Below are 21,819 nucleotides of genomic sequence, written 5' to 3'. Positions count from 1 at the left end.
CACTGAGCGACAAACAATGAAGCACAAACACAGACACATACACACACACACACACACACACACACACACAAACGAACAGACCGACATGCACACCGTCCTTTGGGGTGCATGCTGTTGTAAATAAAAGCCGAATGCAGGAGTGAGTGGAGGAATAGGAGCGAGGGGATGAGAAAGGAGAGGGTCGGCCAGCAGCAAAATGAAAGTGCTTAGAGGAGAGAGGGGAGGTGAGATAGGGCTAAACGTTGGCTGGCAGGCCTTCCCAACAGTTTCCCCCCCATTGTAACTCCTCCTCGAATAGATGCTTGTTTTTGATTGGCTGGAGCGACCTCGCTCCAGCCAATCACAAACAAGCATCTGAAACTGAAAGATTCCGCATGTTATTACAACAGACATAGAAACGGATTGAGGAGTTCCACCTTCGACCTCTTGACCCTTACCTTCTTCAAAGAGACAAAGAATTATCCTACCCAAGTCGTGGTTCTGTAGGCTGGGGCATTCAGGTGGTCATCCAAGTACTCGCTTTGCCTCAGTGATGTTGTCTTGCCAATGTGCTTTGGATGTAAAGGCTCTGATCAACAAACAAGCAAGCGTATGTATATATGTGTGTGGTTTGATCCGCTGATGTAGCGGTAAGCCGATGAAGTATATCTATTTCATGGTTACTCCGGGTTACTGTGGGAACCAGGAAATACGTTGTGTTTCCTGTTTCGCCGGGACCCTAGATTACTTGTAATGAATCGCCCCCATGTGTTCCCATTACACCGGGGAGCCCAACCTCGCCAAGGCACATTCGACTTCTAGATTTAAGGTTCCTAAATCAGGGAAACATTGATTCTTAAAGTTAGACCGACTTTTTATTTACAGAGGCCCGGGCCAAAAACAGCTGAGTGGACGGGTTTCAGTGCCCCCTATATGAACGCCCCCCCCCCTCCCCACCCCCTCCGTGATGTTGGTTTATTTATTTATTTGTTGTTTTTTGTTTGTTCCCACCCACAGAAATAGACAAAGAGAGCTGTGGAGACCCCGGCACGCCTCTGTACGGCCTACGAGAGGGCGACAGCTTCCTCAACGGCGGCATCCTACGCTTCGAGTGCCAGTTTGGCTTCGAGCTGATTGGGGAGAAAACCATTTCCTGCCAGGACAACAACCAGTGGTCGGCCAACATCCCCATATGCATTTGTAAGCATGACGTCACTTCTCTCCACGTCCTGATCGGTTGCTTGGTAACTGTTGGTCAACGTCTTCCCTGGTATTTTAATGAACATCCATAACAAATAGTTGAAGTTCAATTGTTACGAATATTCCTTTCTGAACAATTCGTCCTACTCAATGTCCGTGTGTGGATAAAAAAATCTCCATGACTAATGTCATATCTGTGAGGGTAATTGCCACAGCATAGTTGTCATGAAAGTACCTATACCTAAAATATAATTAATTCATCCCCACCCTGCAATATTTAGCTACCTTCGTATTCTTCAAGTCTTTGATGGAAATCGACGCGGACTGGAAGATGTTGGAAACACAACAGATATTACCGTTTTCCTCCGAGTTTAACACATCCACACCACCAGCACGCCGTTCTCCGGCATGTTCCAACACATTTGAAATGCCAGAACATGAATTTCCAGAGCCGGGCTGCACTCATGAATACTGATTCCCCCCCTCATCTCCCACCAAGAGTGGATGTAGAGTCCTCCAGATCTCTGTTGTCCCCCTCGCAGGGAACGGTTCATCTTTTTTTAAATCTGCCGCATTCAGAATGCTATTAGTCAAAGCTCTGACCTCCGTCTGAACGAGAGATTGGTCAGACTCCCCTTCCCGCTCCCTGAACATTAATACTATATAATATAATATTCTGCAGGCCAGCTGTAATGCATTGCAGCCAGCCAGTCCTTCCATGCTACCGTCCTCAGACTTTACTGGTTCTTTTCCACCATTAAAAAGACAAACGGCTTCATTACAGTCCACAAAGGGTCATATCTTATTTTTCATAAGCACACTTCTTCCGTGGGCAGGCTCCGGATGTTACACGGTCTTTTGAATCCTGGGTCGTCTCCAGCAATTTATAGATCCCTTTGAGATGGACTTTGATGAGAAGTTCAGCAGTCATATGTTAAGAAATAAGAGTGAGAGAACCAGGGAAATGAAAGTGGAATGAAACTATACCTATAGGCAACGGAGGGAATCATGACATTTGCTCATCGCTCTGGTGTCATTGTTTCCGGTTGCCATAGGTACTAAGCTGGAGTCATTATGCCCTGGGGGGTCTACTGACCGATGTAACTATGGTGATCCATATTTAACAGGAAGTCTCATTCTAGGTCACCCCTCCCTTTGCTTTATTGGCCCTTTTATTTTATCTTCCTTTCCTCTTCTCTGCATCTACTTATTTTATATGTGATTCCTTCCTCCCTGTCAATCAAACCGTCTATCCATCTCTATGTCTATCTTTTCATCTATCTATCTATTTGTCTGTCCGTCTATTTTCTCCATACATATATGCATCTGCTCATCTCTCGCCTTCCGTCAATCTCTCACTCACCATCCATCCCTCCCTCTATAACCATCCATTTCCCTCTTTATCAATCCATCTCTCCTTCTCCATCCACCCATCTCTCCCTCTCTCTCTCGCACTTCTCTCCATCCATCCATTTCCCTCTCTATTCATCCTTTTCACCCTTTTTATTCATCCGTCTCCCTCTTTATCCATTCCTCTCTCCAACTTTATCCCTCCATCTTTCCCTCTCCATCTATCCATCCAACTCTACTGCTATCCCTCCCCCCTCTCTCACCTCCCCCCTCTCTCACCTCCTCCCTCTCCCTCCCCCCCTCTCCCTCCCCTCCAGTCCCCTGCATGTCCAACTTCACGGCCCCCGCAGGGACGGTGCTGTCCCCGGACTACCCGGAGGGCTACGGGAACAACATGAACTGCATCTGGCTGATCCAGTCGGAGCCGGGCTCCCGGATCCACCTGGCCTTCAACGACTTTGACCTGGAGGCGCCGTACGACGCGCTCACCGTGAAGGACGGCGAGGGCGCCGAGGTGGCCGTCATCGGGCGCTTCTCGGGCGCGGAGAGCCCCACCCACCTGACCTCCAGCACCAACACCCTGCGGCTGGAGTTCCAGGCGGACCACTCCATGTCCGGACGCGGGTTCAACATCACCTACATGTGTACGTATGGACCTGTCTGTCTGTCTGTCTGTTCAACATCACCTCCAGCTGTACGTATGGACCTGTCTGTCTGTCTGTCTGTTCAACATCACCTCCAGCTGTACGTATGGACCTGTCCGTCTATCTGTCTGTCGTACATCATTTACATGTATGCACCTGTCTGTCTGTCTGTTCAACATCACCTACATGTTATGGTAACCCGGTGCTCGGTTGGGCCAGGTTCCACGGATGAACGACACTTTTTGCGTGCGGATACGCCGTTAAAGGCATTTATTGAGTACAACTTAAATACAATGAAGGAGACGCGGTCTCTAGGGCCTCCGTGGGCCTCTAGCCTCTCCCGGACACAAACACTTCCTCCTTGCTCCCGTGCCGTGCTGTGCTGTCCTGGACCTCCTTTTAAGATGGCTCCCCTGCCACCGGCCAGGTGTCCACCAATCACCCTGATTGGGGAGGCGAAAGGGATGCTCTCCGTCGCCGGCTGGTGGGTGGGGGTGGTATATCCCGTCCCTCACGGTCCCTCGGGCCCGTCCAGGCCGAGGTTTACGTGGCGGGATGCCACAATGTGTACGTATGGACCTGTCCGTCTGTCTGTCTGTTCAACATCATCTCCAGCTGTACGTATGCACCTTTCCGACTGTCTGTCTGTCTGTCTGTCCAACATCACCTACAGCTGTACGTATGCACCTGTCTGTCTGTCTGTCCAACAGCTGCCCGTATGAACCTGTCTGTTTTTCTGTCTGTCTGTCTGTCTGTCTGTCTGTCTGTCTGTCTGTCTGTCTGTCTCTCTGTCCAACATCACCTGCAGCTGTATGTATGAACCTGTCTGTCCATCCAACACCGCCTACAAATGTCCCTATGAACCTGTCTGTGTGAATGTTTGTCCGTCTCTCTGTCTGTAATATCCTTCTGTATTATACGTATGAATGTGAAGAGGTCTCTGGTGATATGAAGTGGCAGAGTTGAAATCTGTTGCAATGCTGCAAATCAAAATGTTTGGAGAACCTTAGAAGTTACCTAAAGTACTTTGACCAAGATAGGTATCGATTTTTGAAATACCAGAGTATGTGTACCACATATCTTTGAATGACAAATAGCTTTCCCTATTTGATTGCTCTTTGAATCATTGACACATAAAGCCTTGAATAAAAACTGCCCCAGTTCCACATAAAGCCTTGCAAGAATAAGAAAGGCATTTTTCTTGAAACATTAGTTTTGACAGAATATGACTGAAAAGCTTTTAATAGATCACTTTGCAAACCATGGGGACAATTCCTTCAACTGGTGACTCTGACAGGCCGTAATGGTAACGGCGGAACATGAAAAAGGTCACAGTTTTCTTGCTCATCTGACCACACCAAGGACAAAACACAGTTTTTGCATCCAATGATTGGCTAACAAGAGACAACACATTTTTACTGAATTGCACAACGATTTTGATGATTTTGATCCATGACAACCTTGCTCCTATGGGTAATGAGTATCCATACACACAGGGAATAGATTTAGATTGTAGAGCTTCAGTGGATAGATCCAGAGTTTATAGAGTCCAGTGTTGGAAGGAAGTCGATGGAGAGAATAAAGTAGATGGATCCTGAATATACGATCGCACTGATTTGAGTGACGCACATTTAGACTCTTGAGATACCTTAGGAGCAGGTAGGGGCTACGGGAGTCCACCTCAAGGGTACCCCCGGGCGAAACGCACTGCGGACATCGAGCTATCGAGCCCGGAACCTTTCTCCTAGAACCCAAACCCCCCTAACCACTAGACAATCCTGCTCCTCATCCTCCTCTTCCTCCTCTCCCTCCTCCCTCCGCCTCTTCCACGTTCCTCCTCCCACAGCCTTCGGCCACAACGAGTGCCCCGACCCGGGCATCCCCATCAACGCCCGGCGCTTCGGAGACAGCTTCCAGCTGGGCGGCTCGGTGTCGGTGGTGTGTGAGGACGGCTTCATCAAGACCCAGGGCGCCGAGACCATCACCTGCCAGCTGGACAAAGGGAAGGTGATGTGGAGCGGACCCATACCCAAGTGTGAAGGTGAGGAGGGGGGGGGGGCTCGGGGCAGGCTGAGTTTTTAACGTCGGAGTTGAGTTCAGAAATGGGGCGAGGTTGTTTTCGGTCTGAACCATGCACCAAGCACGTCACTTGGGATAGCGATCCCAAGTGACGTCGCTCTCCGTTGTTGAATTTAGAGCCGATATTTCTGGACGTTTTTTTTCTTAAAAGCTTTAATGACAATAATAATCTATAGACTTTCATATTGTTTTTCATATTTATCCTAACATTTTGTTTTCTGTTGCTTGCTGGGGTCACACTGATTCCGCCAGCATATTTGACACTTTATTATAATTTTGCATCAATATAATTATTGTCGTGGCCTAGAAACTCAAATTATTAAATTACGGTTTAGAACGATTATTGTAATTCTCGTAACCTAGAAAATAATGTTTTTCAATAACCGTTCAGCAGCATTGTTGTTATTCTCTTGGCCTACAAAGAATATTAAACATGTCAATTTATCATCGTTAATGTTATGGTCGTGGCCTACAATCTAATATTATACAATTAACATTTAGTAAAATTATTGTTATGCCAAAGCCTAAGAAGTAATGTAATATTACATAATTCTATGACCATGTAGCCTCGTTATTGATATCGTAGTGGCCTAGAGCCTTTTATAATGGACGAGGCTGAAGCCTACGACACTCTTTCTGTTCTAAACTTTAAGAACAGATATAATATCACATAACAAACTCGACAAACAGTAATACCTTACATCGTGCTTCAAATGGAAAGCAGAACCTATCCAAGCAGCCCCTGGATGTGAACCTGCTCCCCGACCGTCGCTTGGGAACCGCCAGGCCATGGGATGGAATAAGAGGGGGGTCATTCATTTAAATGACAGGCGAATCAATCTCTATCATTAGCGTTTGTAATCATAATTACTTGAGCTGGAACTAGCCAACCCCCCCGAGGGTGGCAGCTATTTCCTGTGAGCAAAGGCCGACCCCCGGAAAAATAAATGAATCGAGAACCCCTCATGAAATAATTAATATTACAAATATTAGTCGTCCTACTTACTAACAAATTGAAAACGAAATCCAAAGTATGAATCCGATATGTATGTTAATGCCCCCCGGTCCTGTATATTAATCGCTGTTATGAAAGCTAATTAGCTTCTGGGGCTGTGATTTTTCTTTCTTGGGTTGTATGTCATGGGGCCCAGATTGTTATGTGCACAGTGGGCAACATGCCCCATCCAAGATCAAACTTAAGATGTAGAGTGCTTTTCACTTAACAAAACGCATCTCCTTAAAAGTAAATGGCACTGTTGGAAAAAATGAAGAGTAACACAATCCTTTGTGTCTCTCTCTTTGTGTGTGTGTGTGTTTGTGTGTGTGTGTCTGTGTGTGCGTGTGTGTCTGTCTCTCTCACTCTCTCTCTCTCTCTCTCTCTCTCTCTCTCTCTCTCTCTCTCTCTCTCTCTCTCTCGCTCCCAATATGTCTCTCTCTCTCCATCACTCTCACTTACTATCTCCATCCCTCTCTCGCTCTCTCTCTCGCTCTCTATCTCTCTCACTCTCTCTCTCTCTCGCTCTCCCTCTCTCTCCCTCTCTCGCCCTCTCTCTTTCTCCCTCTCCCTCTCTCTCTCGCTCGCACTCTCGCGCTCTCTCTCTCTCTCTCTCTCTCTCTCTCTCTCTCTCTCCCCCTCTCATCCCCCATATCTATCCCATTTGTCCGTCTATGTCTCTCTCTTTCTCCCCTCTCTCTTCACCTCTATGTCTCTCTCTCTCTCTCTCTCTCCCCTCCCTCTTTCCCTCTATGTCTCTCGCCCAGCACCATGTGGAGGCCACTACTCAGCTCCAAACGGGGTGATCCTGTCCCCTGGTTGGCCCGGCTACTATAAGGACTCCCTGAGCTGTGAATGGGTGATCGAGGCCGAGCCCGGACGCTCCATTAAGATCAACTTTGACAAGTAGGTTGTCCCGCCAGGACGTTAATACAGACAATCCTGGGCCAAGATCACGCCCGGAATCCACCGCATTGCGTTTATAGCCAAATAAAAGGGAGATTTGTCCAGCCGCACATTTTTCCATTTCCGCTAATGTTTGTTTTTTGTGCGAGTAATAATAGCGATAATAATTGTGGCTTGGACTTGCCGGGCCTTTCTTACAACCCAAAATGATTTATGAAAGAAGCGTGTCAGCTGGCATCGAAGCAGTCACTGCTCCCAGTTATTTCCTTATTTTTTGGTCGTACTTGAATTCAGCTTTTGTCGGAATTCAAGCCTCATTCAATGTGAAAATGAGGTGAACTAAACGCAATGGGCTGGCGACGAGCTCTCCTCGGGCGTGAGCGCGAGAACAAATGGAAGCGAAGCAGGACTAAAACCCTGGGAAAATCACTTTCAACTGATAAGGAATGGGACTGGCTTGCTAGCGGTGTCGTTCTTAGTGTATCCGAACGCGTTTTACTCTTTGTTTGAATTGTTTTAAACACAACATTACCCCTGTAACCCTGGCCCCCGCCGCTTTTCAGGTTCCAGACAGAACTGGGTTATGACTTCCTGGAGATGCACGACGGGCCCAACCTGCTCTCTCCTCTGATTGGCTCCTTCAACGGCACCCAGGTGCCCCAGTTCCTGTTCAGCACCACCAACTTCCTGTACCTGCTGTTCACCACCGATAACAGCCGCTCAAACGTCGGATTCAAGATATTGTATGAGAGTAAGTCGACGCCAATGCAGTTATTGATTATCAATCGGGTTCATTGGTTGGTTTGAATAGTGTTTATATTGATGTTTTTATTGTATTTTGTTCGAAAAAATACATGAACATTTTAGCATATTAATTGTTTTTGACAAGCAAAGTATTTTATACTAATTACAATAAAAAAGTCTCTTAAACTTAATCATTTTAAAACACACTTATGACACAACTTGATGTCAACCGTTGTATTTATTTTGTCCTTCTTTCTGCTCAGGCGTCACGGTGGACAGCTACTCGTGCCTGGACCCCGGCATCCCGGTCAACGGTATCCGGTACGGACAGGACTTCTCCATCGGCTCCACGGTGTCGTTTGGCTGCGACCCGGGGTACAGGCTGAGCCACGAGGAGCCCCTGGTCTGTGAGAAGAACCACTGGTGGAGCCACGCCCTGCCCACCTGTGACGGTACGTAGCCTCATCAGCCAATCAGGGATCAGGAAAATAATAACATCTGAATATGCATCCAGTGCTCTCTGTGAGAGCCGGAGGGTAGCGTGGGAGATGTCAGAGTTGGGGAAAATGTTTGCTTCAAATTGAAATAACTGCTGGAAAAGATGAATATCTTATATGATGGGATTTTTATCGACTGGAATGAGACAACTAGTGAGTGGTACGAAACGTTTTCTCAAAAGTATTTATTAAAAAACGTTACTAATTATGCTTTGGTTGATACTGTCCCTTGAATGTATTTGAATTGATTCATGTAATGAGTATCTACAGCCAAGACATACAATCATGTACGTGCGCCTGTGCATTTGTGTTTGAGCATGCGTCTGTGTCAGTGTATGTGCATCTGTGTGTGTGTGTGTGTGTGTGTGTGTGTGTGTGTGTGTGTGTGTGTGTGTGTGTGTGTGTGTGTGTGTGTGTGTGTGTGTGTGTGTGTGTGTGTGTGTGTTTGCATACATATGTCTTATATATATGGTGTGTGTGTGTACATATGTAAATTATATATACATATGCTGTGTGGTGTCTGCATTGGTGTGATTGTGTGTGTGTTTGTACGTGCATCCTATATGGTGGGTGTGTGTGTGTGTGTGTGTGTGTGTGCGATGTGTGTAAATATTTAAATAATATGGTATGTGTGGTGTGTGTGAGGGGTTACTACATCATATATATTTGGTGTGTGTTTGTGTGCTACTGGGGGCAGGTGTAATCCACAAGGGGCTGTCACGCAGCCTCCATTTGAGCCAACAGGAAACACACGGAGGTCTGAGATGGGTGACAGAGTGTGTGGTGGCTGTCACACACTGTCTCTGTCTCTATCTCTCTGTCTCTCTCTCTCTCTCTCTCTCTCTCTCTCTCTCTCTCTCTCTCTCTCTCCCTCGTTCTTTCTCTATGGGTGTATGTCTATCTCCCTCGCTCTGTCTCAAGTCCGAAACTCTAATCATTTGTACAGGCTAGTGTCAGGTTTAAATACACCTCTATAGATGTAGCTATGGACAGACTGCTTTGTTCTGAGTGTGTCACACTTACACACACACACACGCACGCACACGAACGCGCGTGCGCACGCACACACACACAAACCGTGAGGTCAGCTCTGGCAGCTCTATTTGAGGTAAGGATTGGATATAAATGCATCCGTTTCCACCTCTGTTGTGTGTGTGTGTGTGTGTGTGTGTGTGTGTGTGTGTGTGTGTGTATCTACCGCTGTGAGTCATAACCCCTTAGAGGGGGATCCAATGAGGGGTATCAGGGGACCTGTGGTCTCTCTCACTCTCTCTCTTTCCCCCCTCCCTCTCTTTAGACAGGGATGACCTTCCGCAATCTTTTCCCCCTCAGGGTGCAAACTGGACATAGAAGGGAACAAATGCACGTGCTGCTTTTTCTTCAGGCCCTGAGTCTATTTCCCCCCCCGCTGTCGGCTCACGTTCAGTGAATCACATGGGTCGTTGTGTTGGGGCAGCTATCAAGGCGCCTGATTTACTCTGATGCAGAAGAGGAGAAAGGAGGAGAAACCTGATAGCCATCTTTGGCTGCAGATTGCACCGTTACCCCGTTATATTCATCTGGCGAGGGGAGAGATGTGTCAGCCCGCTAGCCAAGGAAAATGCAGATGTTTCTTGTGATTCGCCGACCAGGAAAGACCCGTGTTGTTTCATTAAGCAAACAGCGTCAGGAGGAAGACATGAGGGTTTTAGTCTGGTTGTTTATTTTGTGATTATTCGTTATTTGATATTAGACGTGGAACTAGAATCATTATCCACGGTTACCAGTGATGAATAGGATTCCAGTAACCTGTACTTGAGGATTTATAGTGAAATGTACTAGATATAGATATACACATCGTGATTTTTTTAATACATTACATATAAATAGTGAATACACCAGCATCTAGCCAAAAAAAGATTCCTGGTAACCCAGCACTTTAAATATTTAATGGCTTGTGTGTGTGTGTGTGTGTGTGTGTGTGTGTGTGTGTGTGTGTGTGTGTGTGTGTGTGTGTGTGTGTGTGTGTGTGTGTGTGTGTGTGTGTGTGTGTGTGTGTGTGTGTCAGTAAATATGGGTGCTTGGATTTGACAGCTTTTTCTTGCTGATGTTTTTATTTGTGACTGTGGCTCTGCCTGTCTGCATGGCAAGCATGCATAAATGAATACTAGTTGATGGTGTGTGTGTGTGTGTGCGTGTGCGTTAAATGCATGCAGTTGTGCAGAAGTTTGATTTAAGAACTCTTCCCTGGGATAGGAATGCATATCAACCAGTGTTCCGAGATCAGCAAGCTATTTGCACTGTGTTAGCACATTTGCATTTGTGTTTCTGACATAGGCGGAAAAAAAATGAAGGTATGCACGTGCATATCCTTGTGCATTATAGAGAGCCTTTTCTCTGCTGTGAATCAAGGAAGAGCTGTTAACAGGCATAATATGCAGAAATACGCAACAATTGCCCTATTTGGTTGCAGAGCTGGTATTGTAGGGTTTAGACCAGGGGTCTCAAACTCGCGGCCCGGGGGTCAATTGAGGCCCTCGGGATGATATTTTGTGTCCCTTGCCACGCTTTTTTATCACTTGTGATAAGCGGCCCTCAGGTAAGTTGAGTTTGAGACCCCTGGTTTAGACTGTGGTATGAGCCTTAGTATTTGAAGATGTTTAGTTGTCCCAGGCAACTCTTTCCAAAACAGTGTTTCAGTGAATGACACTCCAAACTCTGGGCTGTTATATAATTATAATATATTTTATTTATTGCAACCATTCTAAAGTGCATTTAAACTCTTGCCGAGGTTCCGTCAAAACACACACCCCTCTTAAATCTTTCCTAATTTGCCTTCATTCATTCCAATCCCTGCAGTATTCCTGTCTTGTAATAGATGGACAATATTGTGACGCAACATGAATATATTATATAATATATAATATTGGCCTTGAACAAACAACAACGTTGAGATTATCCCCACAGCCTTTCATGCATCATCAGCGATGATTAGTTCTTGCAACAACACATTTGCTACCGCCAGAACTATGGAGGTACAGAGAAATTAGATCCCTGTACCGTGGTAGGACAAAGCTAGCTTTGCAAACCCAGCCTCAATCCTGCAAACTCACGTCCGGTTGTCCCTCGAAATATTTTGTCCGATACCGGCCCGATACAACACGGGCAGCTGGGCTCCGAACGACATTGGGAAGCCTTGAACCCCAGCAAATGATGCAGACGACGACGGCGGCGCCGGGAAGGGCTGTTTAGGAGAAGTTTGGACTCAAATGAAAATGGTAGCAGTAACGTCCGCTAATGGTGTTTACTTTGGGAGGGCGACGCCCGTATAGATCATCCAGATGGCGGCATGCGACTGGCTGAAGTACATTCAAACGGGCGCAAAGTAAGGTTGACGGACGGCCCCTGTCTACCAATAAAAACGCCCACGGAGGACTCTCCGGCCTTAATGGGCGAAGCGGGTGCGTTGCGGCCGTGTGAGGCTAGGTCGATGCGGCATTCAGCACCATCACAAACAAATAAGTAACTAAGTGTTTTTGGATCGGTGTTTAAGAGGGGGAGAGCGTGCTTCTGCTCGCCGCCCATGCATCTGTGTTTGGAGGAACATTTCCGGGAGGGGGGGGGGGGGGGTGGCGGCAGGTGAAGTTAACTTTTCAGCAGAGGCGGCGGGCGGATCTCTTTATAAGGCAGTTGACCGGTCACCTCGCCGGGGCCTTGGTCAACACGGTGACTGATGCGGGATAAGAGACGGCACTCTCTCACCGGGAGAGCGAAGGACGGGGGGTCAGAGTAGGCTAAAGAAGAAGAGGAGGAGGAGGAACAGTCATTTAGAAATCTGTCTGACTCACTGGTCGCCGAGGAGAGTTCCAGCAGCTTAAACATCCATTTCACTTCTCATGCCGTTGGATTTCATACCCTTTTTTGGGGCTGCAAATACTAGATAAATGCTGTCCGCTGTGTTCATTTGAAACCAGTAAGACATTTCCTTCTATTTTTTGTATTTGAGGTTGATCTCGCTTTTTACTTTTCTCCGAAGCGACTAATTGTGAGTTCAGATAAAAAGGTTATATCAAGGGAGTGGTTAGACTTCTTGCTCAAGACTAAACTTTATAAATCTTTCATCTGGGTGTCCAAAACCCTAGGAAGACTTGGGCAGGCCCGCCGCTCCCTATACGCAGAGTGCGTAGGGCACCAAGTACCTGGGGGGGCAGCAAAAATGAAGGTAAAAAATAAATAAATTAATATTATATCATTGAATTACAAAAATATATAAATTAGTTATGACGAGGCCCACTGCTGTTTTATCTTAATTGTATAACCTATCACTCAATTTCGGGAGTAATCTTTCTTTCCATACCGTCATACCTTCCTGGTTTTACGGTATATGAGGATATTTATGTAAAATAAAATAGACCTTCAAATCGGATCTAATAGTGATAGTCATTTTGTCATCTATGTCATTATCTAGCCTAAACTGATGCGTGTCTTATATACAATAAAAAAAATACATTGATGAGCCTTGCTTGGTTAAATACCTATGGCCCATATAATAGATAGGACATAAGCGACCTTCTTCCACAGAATCTTTAATCATAGAATGAGGAGCATCTTACGCGATAGAATCATACCTTGGGTATGTATAAATACCCTGGTATACCCTGATACCAGGTTAGAGCCCAAGCCTACACCCTAGCTGCCACAGCCTCCTGCTCCATTTTGTTTTCTTCTCCGTAGAAAGTATACAAGGATCCGTGAGTGTCACACAGTCAGAGCTTGTGTGTGTGTGTGCGTTTACCAGCAGCGCAGCCGACGGATCATTTCCCCGATATCGCCTGGAAATCTTTAAGAGCGTTTGTGCTGGTCGTCACGCCAGCTGGGTCAGCGTGATCCTCAGGGCTGCACGGCTGCTTGTTAAGACAGCACTCCCCCCTGCAGAAAGTCACAAGGATCCCTTATCCCCCAAAACACAGACACCAATATACAAATCCAAAGTCATGTGGAAGAGAAGTTGTCGTTGTGTGTGTACGGACCAAACAATTAGAGAACACAATTAGAGCATTGCGTTTTATTTGCTTTTAATTTGCATTGATCAAAGTGTCTTCGAAAAGCGCTGTAGAAATGAAGTGTTAAATGTATTACTATGCAGTTGTTTTTTTGAACAACACGCAAAAATTACTTTGAAAGTATGACTCCAAGATTAGTTTTTTCTTGATTGACTAGTCAATCTCTGATTGACTATGCCAAGGTTTTTAAATATGCACTTCAGCTCGTTCTGTCCTAAAAACGTTGTTGTGAATTAAAGGACATTTCCCCTCCAGGAAATGAGTTCTGATGTATTTTGATGAAGAGAAAGGGAGCTGGGAAATGACCGGAGGCTCGGTGTGTGCTGCCTAGCGGATATTGGATATTAGTCTCCTGCTTTCTGTATTGTCCTGCATGTCAGGAGACCGCAGAGTTTAATTACGAGAGGTGATTAATGAACTCTTTGGCTTTTACTTGACAACGTTCACATTTGAAACCACTGAAAGCTGGAAACTGAGAACGCTGAAAACAAAAGATGTGGCAGGCTAAACTACGCTTGGTTGTAAGTTGTTGGCACTTGAAAGACTGAAAGTCGGTTTTCTTTGTGTGAATATCCCTAGATAGGTATCACCATCCAAAAGGACATGTCTATGTGATGTCTGTTTGCTTGTGCCTGCATGTGTTTGTGCTTGTGAGTGTGAACTTGTGTTTGTGTGTCTGTATATACACCTACACAAATACATCCCCCCCCCCGCTGTCTCTGTGTACAGGCACATTCCAGGCTGTTTGGCCCGCTATCCCCCTGTGCTCACTCTCTCTGTCTCCCCCTCCTTGTCTGTCTCTATCTCCCACCTCCACCACCTCCACCCTCCCTGCCCACACCGCAGCTCTCTGTGGCGGGGATGTGAGGGGCCCCTGGGGCACCATCCTTAGTCCCGGATACCCAGACAGCTACCCTTCATCACTCAACTGCACCTGGACCGTGGAAGTCAGCCATGGGAAAGGTAAGACGCCTCTCCGCCGCAACCCCTCCACACACACACACACACAGACAGCCGCACAAACACGTGCACACGCAAACATAAGCGCACACGCACTCACACGTACCTTCCACCCGACCCGCCGTCTGCCAGACAGCCGGCTGCAGTCTGAGCCAGGCTTGTTAAGGCGAGACTAGGGGAGGGGAGGGAGGGAGAGGGAGGGAGGGAGGGATGGACGGTGGGAGGGATGGAGAGGTGCAGGCCGCTATAACACCGACACACGGATGTGCTGGACGTACCATGATGGAGGGAGAGAGGAATGAACAGAGGAAGGGCATTGAAGAGCATTATCAACGGATAAATATATAGATATAAATAAACAGATATACAACAAACATCGAGTGGACTGGTGTGAGGAGAATATTCTCAAGCTGAACATCGACCAGACCAAGACGCTTATAGTGGACTGGTCCGCTCAGCTGAGGGAACCATCAGGGCCAGCCTCCCCAACAACAGGCTGTTAACCCTGCTTCCTTCAGGGAGACGCTACAGTCTGCTGAGGGTCAACACAGAGAGGATGAGGACGAGTTTCTCTCCCCAGGCCAACAGACTGTTAAACCAGACTGACAATGTCACTTAGCCCACCATGCAGTGACCAACCAATCATTATTATAATCTTGCACTTTAGATAGTTGATAGTTGGTACATAAGAATTTCACTACGCATTGCCGTGTACAATTGTGTATGTGACAAATAAATATAACTAGCTGACTAACTAACATGTCGATACGGTTCACACAAACATTCTTATGAAGATACACATTTGGAGGTGTGTATCATGCTGTAGGTACTCACTATAGACACATAACCACATACATATGTCGATTATTAGAGTGCCAGATATAGATTCTGGGATAAATTGGCGTTCATGTGTTCATAATCAGATCAATTCCTCATGATGTGCCCTGTAGTGGATTAATGGCTGCATGCTATACGTGCCTCAGGGAGAAGCATGTCCCGTGGTTCAGCCCAGCACGCTGCCAAACGACATGTACTGGGATTGGTACGGGGCCCACGTCTTCCAAGACATGTACACTGTGATGAGTGTTATGATATTAAATGTGTATGAATATTGTACGCTCACCAGTTTATGTATAGCCACGTGATTTAGTTTTGTTCTGTCCTTAACATTCGCATCTCTCTCTCTCTCTCTCTCTCTCTCTCTCTCTCTCTCTCTCTCTCTCTCTCTCTCTCTCTCTCTCTCTCTCTCTCTCTCTCTCTCTCTGTCATTTACTTTATTTTTCATCTTAAATCTAAACCTCCATTTCTGTCTTTCTTTCACTCTTGCTTTATTTTACTTTCTCTCTCTCTCTCTCTCTCTCTCTCTCTCTCTCTCTTCCTCTCTCTTCCTCCCTCTCTCTCTCTTCCTCTCTCTCTCTCTCTCTCTCTCTCTCTCTCTCTCTCTCTCTCTCTCTCTCTCTCTCTCTCTCTCTCTCTCTCTCTCTCTCTCTCTATATATATATATGTCTCTCTACCATACTAACACCCCATGAACCCCTCCCTCTCCACCAGGGGTCCAGTTCCAGTTCCAGACTTTCCATCTGGAGGACCAGCACGACTACCTCCTGGTCACGGAGAACGGCAGCTTCCTGCAACCTCTGGCTCGCCTCACCGGCAACGAGTTGCCTAGCAACATCAACGCCGGTCTCTATGGCAACTTCAAAGCCCAGCTGCGATTCGTCTCAGACTTCTCCATTTCTTATGAAGGGTTCAACATAACTTTCTCGGGTAACTGGCCTTGCTATAGATATATATGGAAAATAACGTGGGGTTTTAGGGGGGTCGGTCGATTATGTAAACGCATACGATGCTTTCACACACTGTTATTGTTCAGAAGCCGACCCCAAAGTGCGCAGAAGTGTTTCACGGGCCGCTGTTTTTGTACAGAATACACGCTGGAGCCATGCGAGGATCCCGGGCAACCTCAGTTCGGGCGGAGGAACGGCTACAGCTTCGACGTCGGTGACACGCTGAGTTTCTCCTGCAATATGGGCTACCGCCTGGAGGGGGCACCAGAGCTGGTCTGCCTGGGAGGGGGCCGCAGGATGTGGAGCACGCCGCTGCCTCGATGTGTCGGTACGTAGAAAACGGAGGGCTCTTAGCATGACGGCTAACGATTTTAATGTTGTTATTTCTAGGGACTAGCTTTAACTGGTTGTTGTTTTTTATACTTGAAAAGGTAACCATGGGAACTGTGTTGAAGCCTTCGTAATGAATAGTTATCCGTGTACAACGAGTGGGTGATGTATTGGCCATTGAGTCATTGCATTAAAGAAGAATAAAAATAAATAGTATCTGTCCCTATTTAATTCTAACCAAAGTGTTCTGCTGACATTCTGTTCAAAAACAAATTCCCCACCTAAAGATAAAGTCGGCAGCATCACTTTACTCAATGGGGCCACTCACCTAAAATAACCAACTGCCCTACCAGCACCACCCCCACCACCATCACCACCACCGGCCCTGGGCCCCCTATCCCTCACCCATCCCACCTCCACCGTGTGTGCCGCTTCCAGGGATGTGTGGAGGGGGTGGAGAAGGGGGCTCTCAGTCTCTTTCATCCCGGCACATGTACATTTGTGTATTCACAGAATTTTTTTTTGAAGGAGGATCACCGGTTGTGGACCGAACTCGCTGCTTGTTCCTCGTCTGAAGATCAAACATGTTTTTTTATCCTCTCTTAAGGGGGTTTAAGAGGGGAACCTGGCGATGCAGTTGTTGGTGGAGAAACTTTTATGCGAAGGAGATCAAACGCATACGTCAATGGCTCTGGCCTTCTTCTTCTAACGCCGCTACACACCCCCTTTTTGCGTCATCATCATCATCATCATCATCATCATCATCATCATCATCATCATCATCATCATCAGCCACCTTATTAGAAGGAAAACAAGCATCTTCTTGGTACGGTTGCCAACGGCACTGAGAGGGAACGGGCGAGAAAGAGGGGGATTGGAGATTTACAGGTATACTCAAACGATATAGTGCTAAGATGACTCCGATAGATGGAGGAGAGATGGAAACAAGAGCGAAAAAAGTAGAGAGAGAGAGACAAAAAGCGAGAGACTGACAGTCAGAGAGTGTTTGCGGGCGAGAGGAAGAGTGAGACTCAAGGTGAGGAGGTCAAGCTAAGAAGAGATAACAAATGATAAGGAGAGAGCGAGAGCGAAGGAGAGGGAGGTTGCATGAGAGAGAGAGAGAGGTAGAGGGTGGGGAGGTAATTTTCTAAATGGAAACTGTGGGAGAGTGATCTATCGATGGCATCGCAGCTTCAACATCACTATTACACCAACAGAACAGTGGGCGAGAGGCATGAGATACAGGGAGAGAGAGAGACTGATGCAGTAGAAGTGGGCTACAGATGATGGCAGAGATTGAATGAATGGATTGAGAAAGTTATATTAATTTATCATGAAGTTGCGAAAATATTGTTTTATCGCGTTCGAGTGGGCTCTTGGACATTTCTTTGGGGAAATAGGTAACATCTGATATGCATCTAATTTCCCAAGCGAACCTGTCTAAGGATCTGCATGCGTTTTCACAAAAAAAATAGTATATTTCTCTTGTTTTTTTTTACTTTGTTTAGTTTAAACATGGATTTCTCCTTTTGTGCTTCTATTACTACGAGTATTTCTTCTTCTCATCATCATCAGCACCATCATCACCATTGTCATAGTCCTCTCTATAACCATAGTACTTTAGTTTAGTGCCGTATCGAAAACGACTGCGACACAACTTTTCCTTCGATCAAAGCAGTAAAAAACCACAGCCATTTGTCCTCCGGGCTCGGACTTTAATTCCTGGCGTGGAGCAGTTTGAGGTCTGCGTAATCCCCAGCAAAACGAATGAGGTCGGGGAACACAAAAACAAACTCTTACAACACCTGTGTCTCTGTGTCTCCCTCCCCAGCCGAGTGCGGATCCTCTGTGTCCAACAACGAAGGGATCCTCCTGTCTCCCAACTACCCCATGAACTACGACAACAACCACGAGTGTATCTACAGCATTCAGGTAATCAATCACCTTTAACCTCCGCCCCCGGAAACAGGAAGTCAGTAACGTTAGCTACTAGCTTACGATCACCAAGACATATATGATTTCAACTCCAGACGATATTGCTTTCAATGATGTTATCAATAAAATCACATCAATAACTGATGAAATACTCTTCAAATAATAACGCACGGCCACTGTTGTGTACCTGTCTCTTTGTTAACAAGAATCGGACTAACGACACGCCCTTAGCCCCTCCCACTCGAGCCACCCACACAGCCGAGCTATGCCAGGTCATGTGACGCATCCTTTTGTCACGCGGTTGCACAGCAACCCAATCTGCCCAATCCGTCCTAAATCAGACAGACGATTCTTATTGAGTTTTCCAAACTGTCTCCAAACTGCTCTATGGATGGGCTCAATCTGGCACTCTGCGACTGTAATTGCGGGTCCCTCTGACATACTGTGTAAAGTTGACACTTGCTAAATGTGTGTGTGCCTGCAGAAATGCTCAGCCCATTAGGTTGAGGGTTGATGCCGATGGAGTCGAAGTGTTGTGTCTGTAACCTTTATAAGTTCTGATTTGGTTTTTGTATTGTCATTGACTGGTTTCAGGTGCAGGCTGGAAAGGGTATAAACATTTCTGCTAGAACCTTCCATCTCTCCCCGGGGGACCTGCTCAAGGTGCTTGCATACAAACACACAAACATACGCACACACACACACACAACCACACACACACATACACACACACACATACACACACACCTGCTGGCAAACATGCATGAATACATAGAAACACACAGATGAACCCGCCAAGACACTCACACGCTGTCATCCATGTATGCATGCAAAAACACACTCACAAGAACACAAAGGACCACCCTACACTCACGCAAACACACATATGCGTTCATCCAAACAAACACGCACACACACATGTATATACGGACACACAAACTTATAAAATATTGCCATGCAACTCTAATCTTAACAAAACGTTAGCACCAACTTTGTTAGCTCCTACCCCCCCAGTGTATCAACACGATGAGCGGAGGGCAGATCCACCGTGACACGCCCTAACACCGTGAACCTCCTCCCGTGCAGATCTACGACGGCAGGGACAACACCGCCCACGTCCTGGGGGCCTTCACCGGCACCTCCATGCTGGGCCTGACTCTGATCTCCACCTCCAACCACATCTGGCTGGAGTTCTACACCGACCCGGAGAACAACGGGGAGGGCTTCAAACTGGTCTACTCCAGTATGTACTCCCCCCCCCTCCTCCTCCCTCCTCTGTCATCCTTCACCGCCGCTGTTTGCGGTCCAGTCATCCAGCTCCCACTTTTATCCTGAGTACTGTGCGTTGCTCTGAGCCTAAGGTACATGACATTAAGCAGCAGGGCTTGGGCATCCAGCCCAGGGATGGCTTGAGGTCGACTGCAGATATTGCTGTTGGAACCCGCCCCGTTTCGACCAGGGAGGGGTGGAACACACCTAACCACTAGATTATCGTCCTCCTACTCTCCTCTTTTGTGTGCATACTATATATAGGAGGGGCTTGGCCTTAGTAGTTGAGCGTATTTATTTGTGCCGGTGAACACTGCTTTATTGCAGCAAGGGTACGGTCAAGGTATGGGCCGTGAATTTGTTTTTATTAGCAAAGTAATTTGTTAAATCACATTTTAATTAACTTATCGTTTGAACGAACGCTCTGCACTTTGAAGACGGTGGGTTGACGACACGGTATCCACTATCTGCTCGTGAATCAAGCACTTAAGCTCGCAAACAAGATGGCTCTGGCGCACTGTAATGAAGAGGGAGTTGAGAACAATATAGCTGTGGTGCTGTTGTTTGTTTGAGGAATTAAACAGTGAGAAAAGCGTTTAGGAATCTCTACTGCTGTAGTTTAATGTGCACCGCAGCCTTCCATTTACATGCTGTGTTTTGTTTAACAGAAAAATCAGCAATCGCTCAATGAGCAGTCGTAAGGATTAGTGAAGACTCAGATCAAATGATAATTCAAAGTCAAATAATTTAACTCTTAATTCTGTTGACCACCAACCCCTGTGGCCTCTGAAACATGCATGCACGCACACACATACACACGGACGCACACGCAACACGCATGCACACACACTCCTACAGTACTGCTTCGGGATGGACATTTAAAAAAACTTTTTTTTGCCTTGCTCCAAGAAACTAAGAAGCTATTCTGTGTTTGAATGAATTAACAAAAAATCCTCCCACACACACACACACACCCACACACAGCCACAACACTACACGGACAAACAACAAACAATACACATCACCATGGACAGGAACTACTAATGACTATGGAAGCTGACATTTAATACTATCTGGTGTTTACACTTTGGATGCTAAGGTTATTGGCGGCCATGGGGCCTGTTTGTGTGGTGTTTGGGTCGGCTGATAATCCAGATATGATCTCCTGGCCGTTTGTAAGCAGAGCATTGAACTCTCCCCCGCACAATAAAGTATCCCCTCATTAAAAGTATATTTAAAAAAACAAGTAAATTAAGCAGAACTTTTAAGTTTCAGAGGTTTTTTGTTTGTCCTGCGGCTTCCAGAAGATGCTTCACGTACTCCTGTTTTTTGTCTCTCTCCCCCCTCTTGGCATTCCTTGCCTTCTTTCTCTCTCGCCCTCTCTCTTTCTCTCTCTCTCTCCCCTATTCTCTCTCCTACTCTCAATTTATCTGCCTCGATCTTCCCCTCTCTCCCTTTCCATCCCCTCTCTCCCCCCTCCTCCCTACCCTAACTCTCTCTAAATACATATCTCCCCCTCCCCTCTCTCTCTCCAGGTTTCGAGCTGTCCCACTGCGAGGACCCCGGGGTGCCCCAGTTTGGCTTCAAGGTGAGCGACCAGGGCCACTTCTCGGGCAGCAGCATCACCTACCGCTGCCAGCCGGGCTACACCCTGCACGGAGCCACCACCCTCAAGTGCATGACCGGGGAGCGGCGCGCCTGGGACAACCCCCTGCCGTCCTGCATTGGTGGGTACAACGCTCTCCCTCTCCCCTGGGGCAGCGGTGGGGTGGGAGGGAGGACGGTGGAGCCAGGCCGGAGGCTGGCGTCCACTCTCTCTTTATGGAGGGTTTGGACACGGTTGGATACAGTGCATGGACACCATGTGCAGATGGACGTGTTCACGTTGTCACCGGTAGAGTCGACCTGTTGCATTCTTGGAAACGACGAAAAACAAAAACAATTGTCTTATATTGTGGTTGTATTATGATAAAATATGCACTGACAATTTCCTGTTTTCCATGAAAACTGTTGAATAAAAATGTGAGTTTTCATGGAAAACAGGAAATTGTCTGGGTGACCCCAAACTTTTTTTTTCTTAAGCTGTGCTAACATAAATGCGCA

At 46.7% G+C, this 21,819-nt stretch overlaps 1 protein-coding gene across 2 annotated transcripts in view; it reads left to right on the top strand.

The window, feature by feature from the left end:
• The window catches only part of LOC115536286 (CUB and sushi domain-containing protein 3), a 327,005-nt gene that overhangs the window by 227,351 nt on the left and 77,835 nt on the right, over positions 1–21,819 (top strand). For both annotated transcript variants that reach the window (XM_030348078.1, XM_030348077.1), the window contains 13 exons: positions 997–1,179; positions 2,847–3,173; positions 5,020–5,214; positions 7,014–7,152; positions 7,716–7,903; positions 8,160–8,348; positions 14,282–14,398; positions 15,947–16,162; positions 16,322–16,510; positions 18,344–18,444; positions 19,042–19,110; positions 19,534–19,690; positions 21,252–21,443. In XM_030348078.1, the coding sequence (XP_030203938.1) occupies positions 997–1,179; positions 2,847–3,173; positions 5,020–5,214; positions 7,014–7,152; positions 7,716–7,903; positions 8,160–8,348; positions 14,282–14,398; positions 15,947–16,162; positions 16,322–16,510; positions 18,344–18,444; positions 19,042–19,110; positions 19,534–19,690; positions 21,252–21,443 (2,262 nt within the window). The remainder of the gene's footprint in view (positions 1–996; positions 1,180–2,846; positions 3,174–5,019; positions 5,215–7,013; positions 7,153–7,715; positions 7,904–8,159; positions 8,349–14,281; positions 14,399–15,946; positions 16,163–16,321; positions 16,511–18,343; positions 18,445–19,041; positions 19,111–19,533; positions 19,691–21,251; positions 21,444–21,819) is intronic.

Source organism: Gadus morhua, chromosome 22 (genome assembly GCF_902167405.1).
Source record: "Gadus morhua chromosome 22, gadMor3.0, whole genome shotgun sequence".
Classification (NCBI taxonomy): Eukaryota; Metazoa; Chordata; class Actinopteri; order Gadiformes; family Gadidae; genus Gadus; species Gadus morhua.
This window is presented reverse-complemented; position numbering and strand designations above follow the sequence as displayed.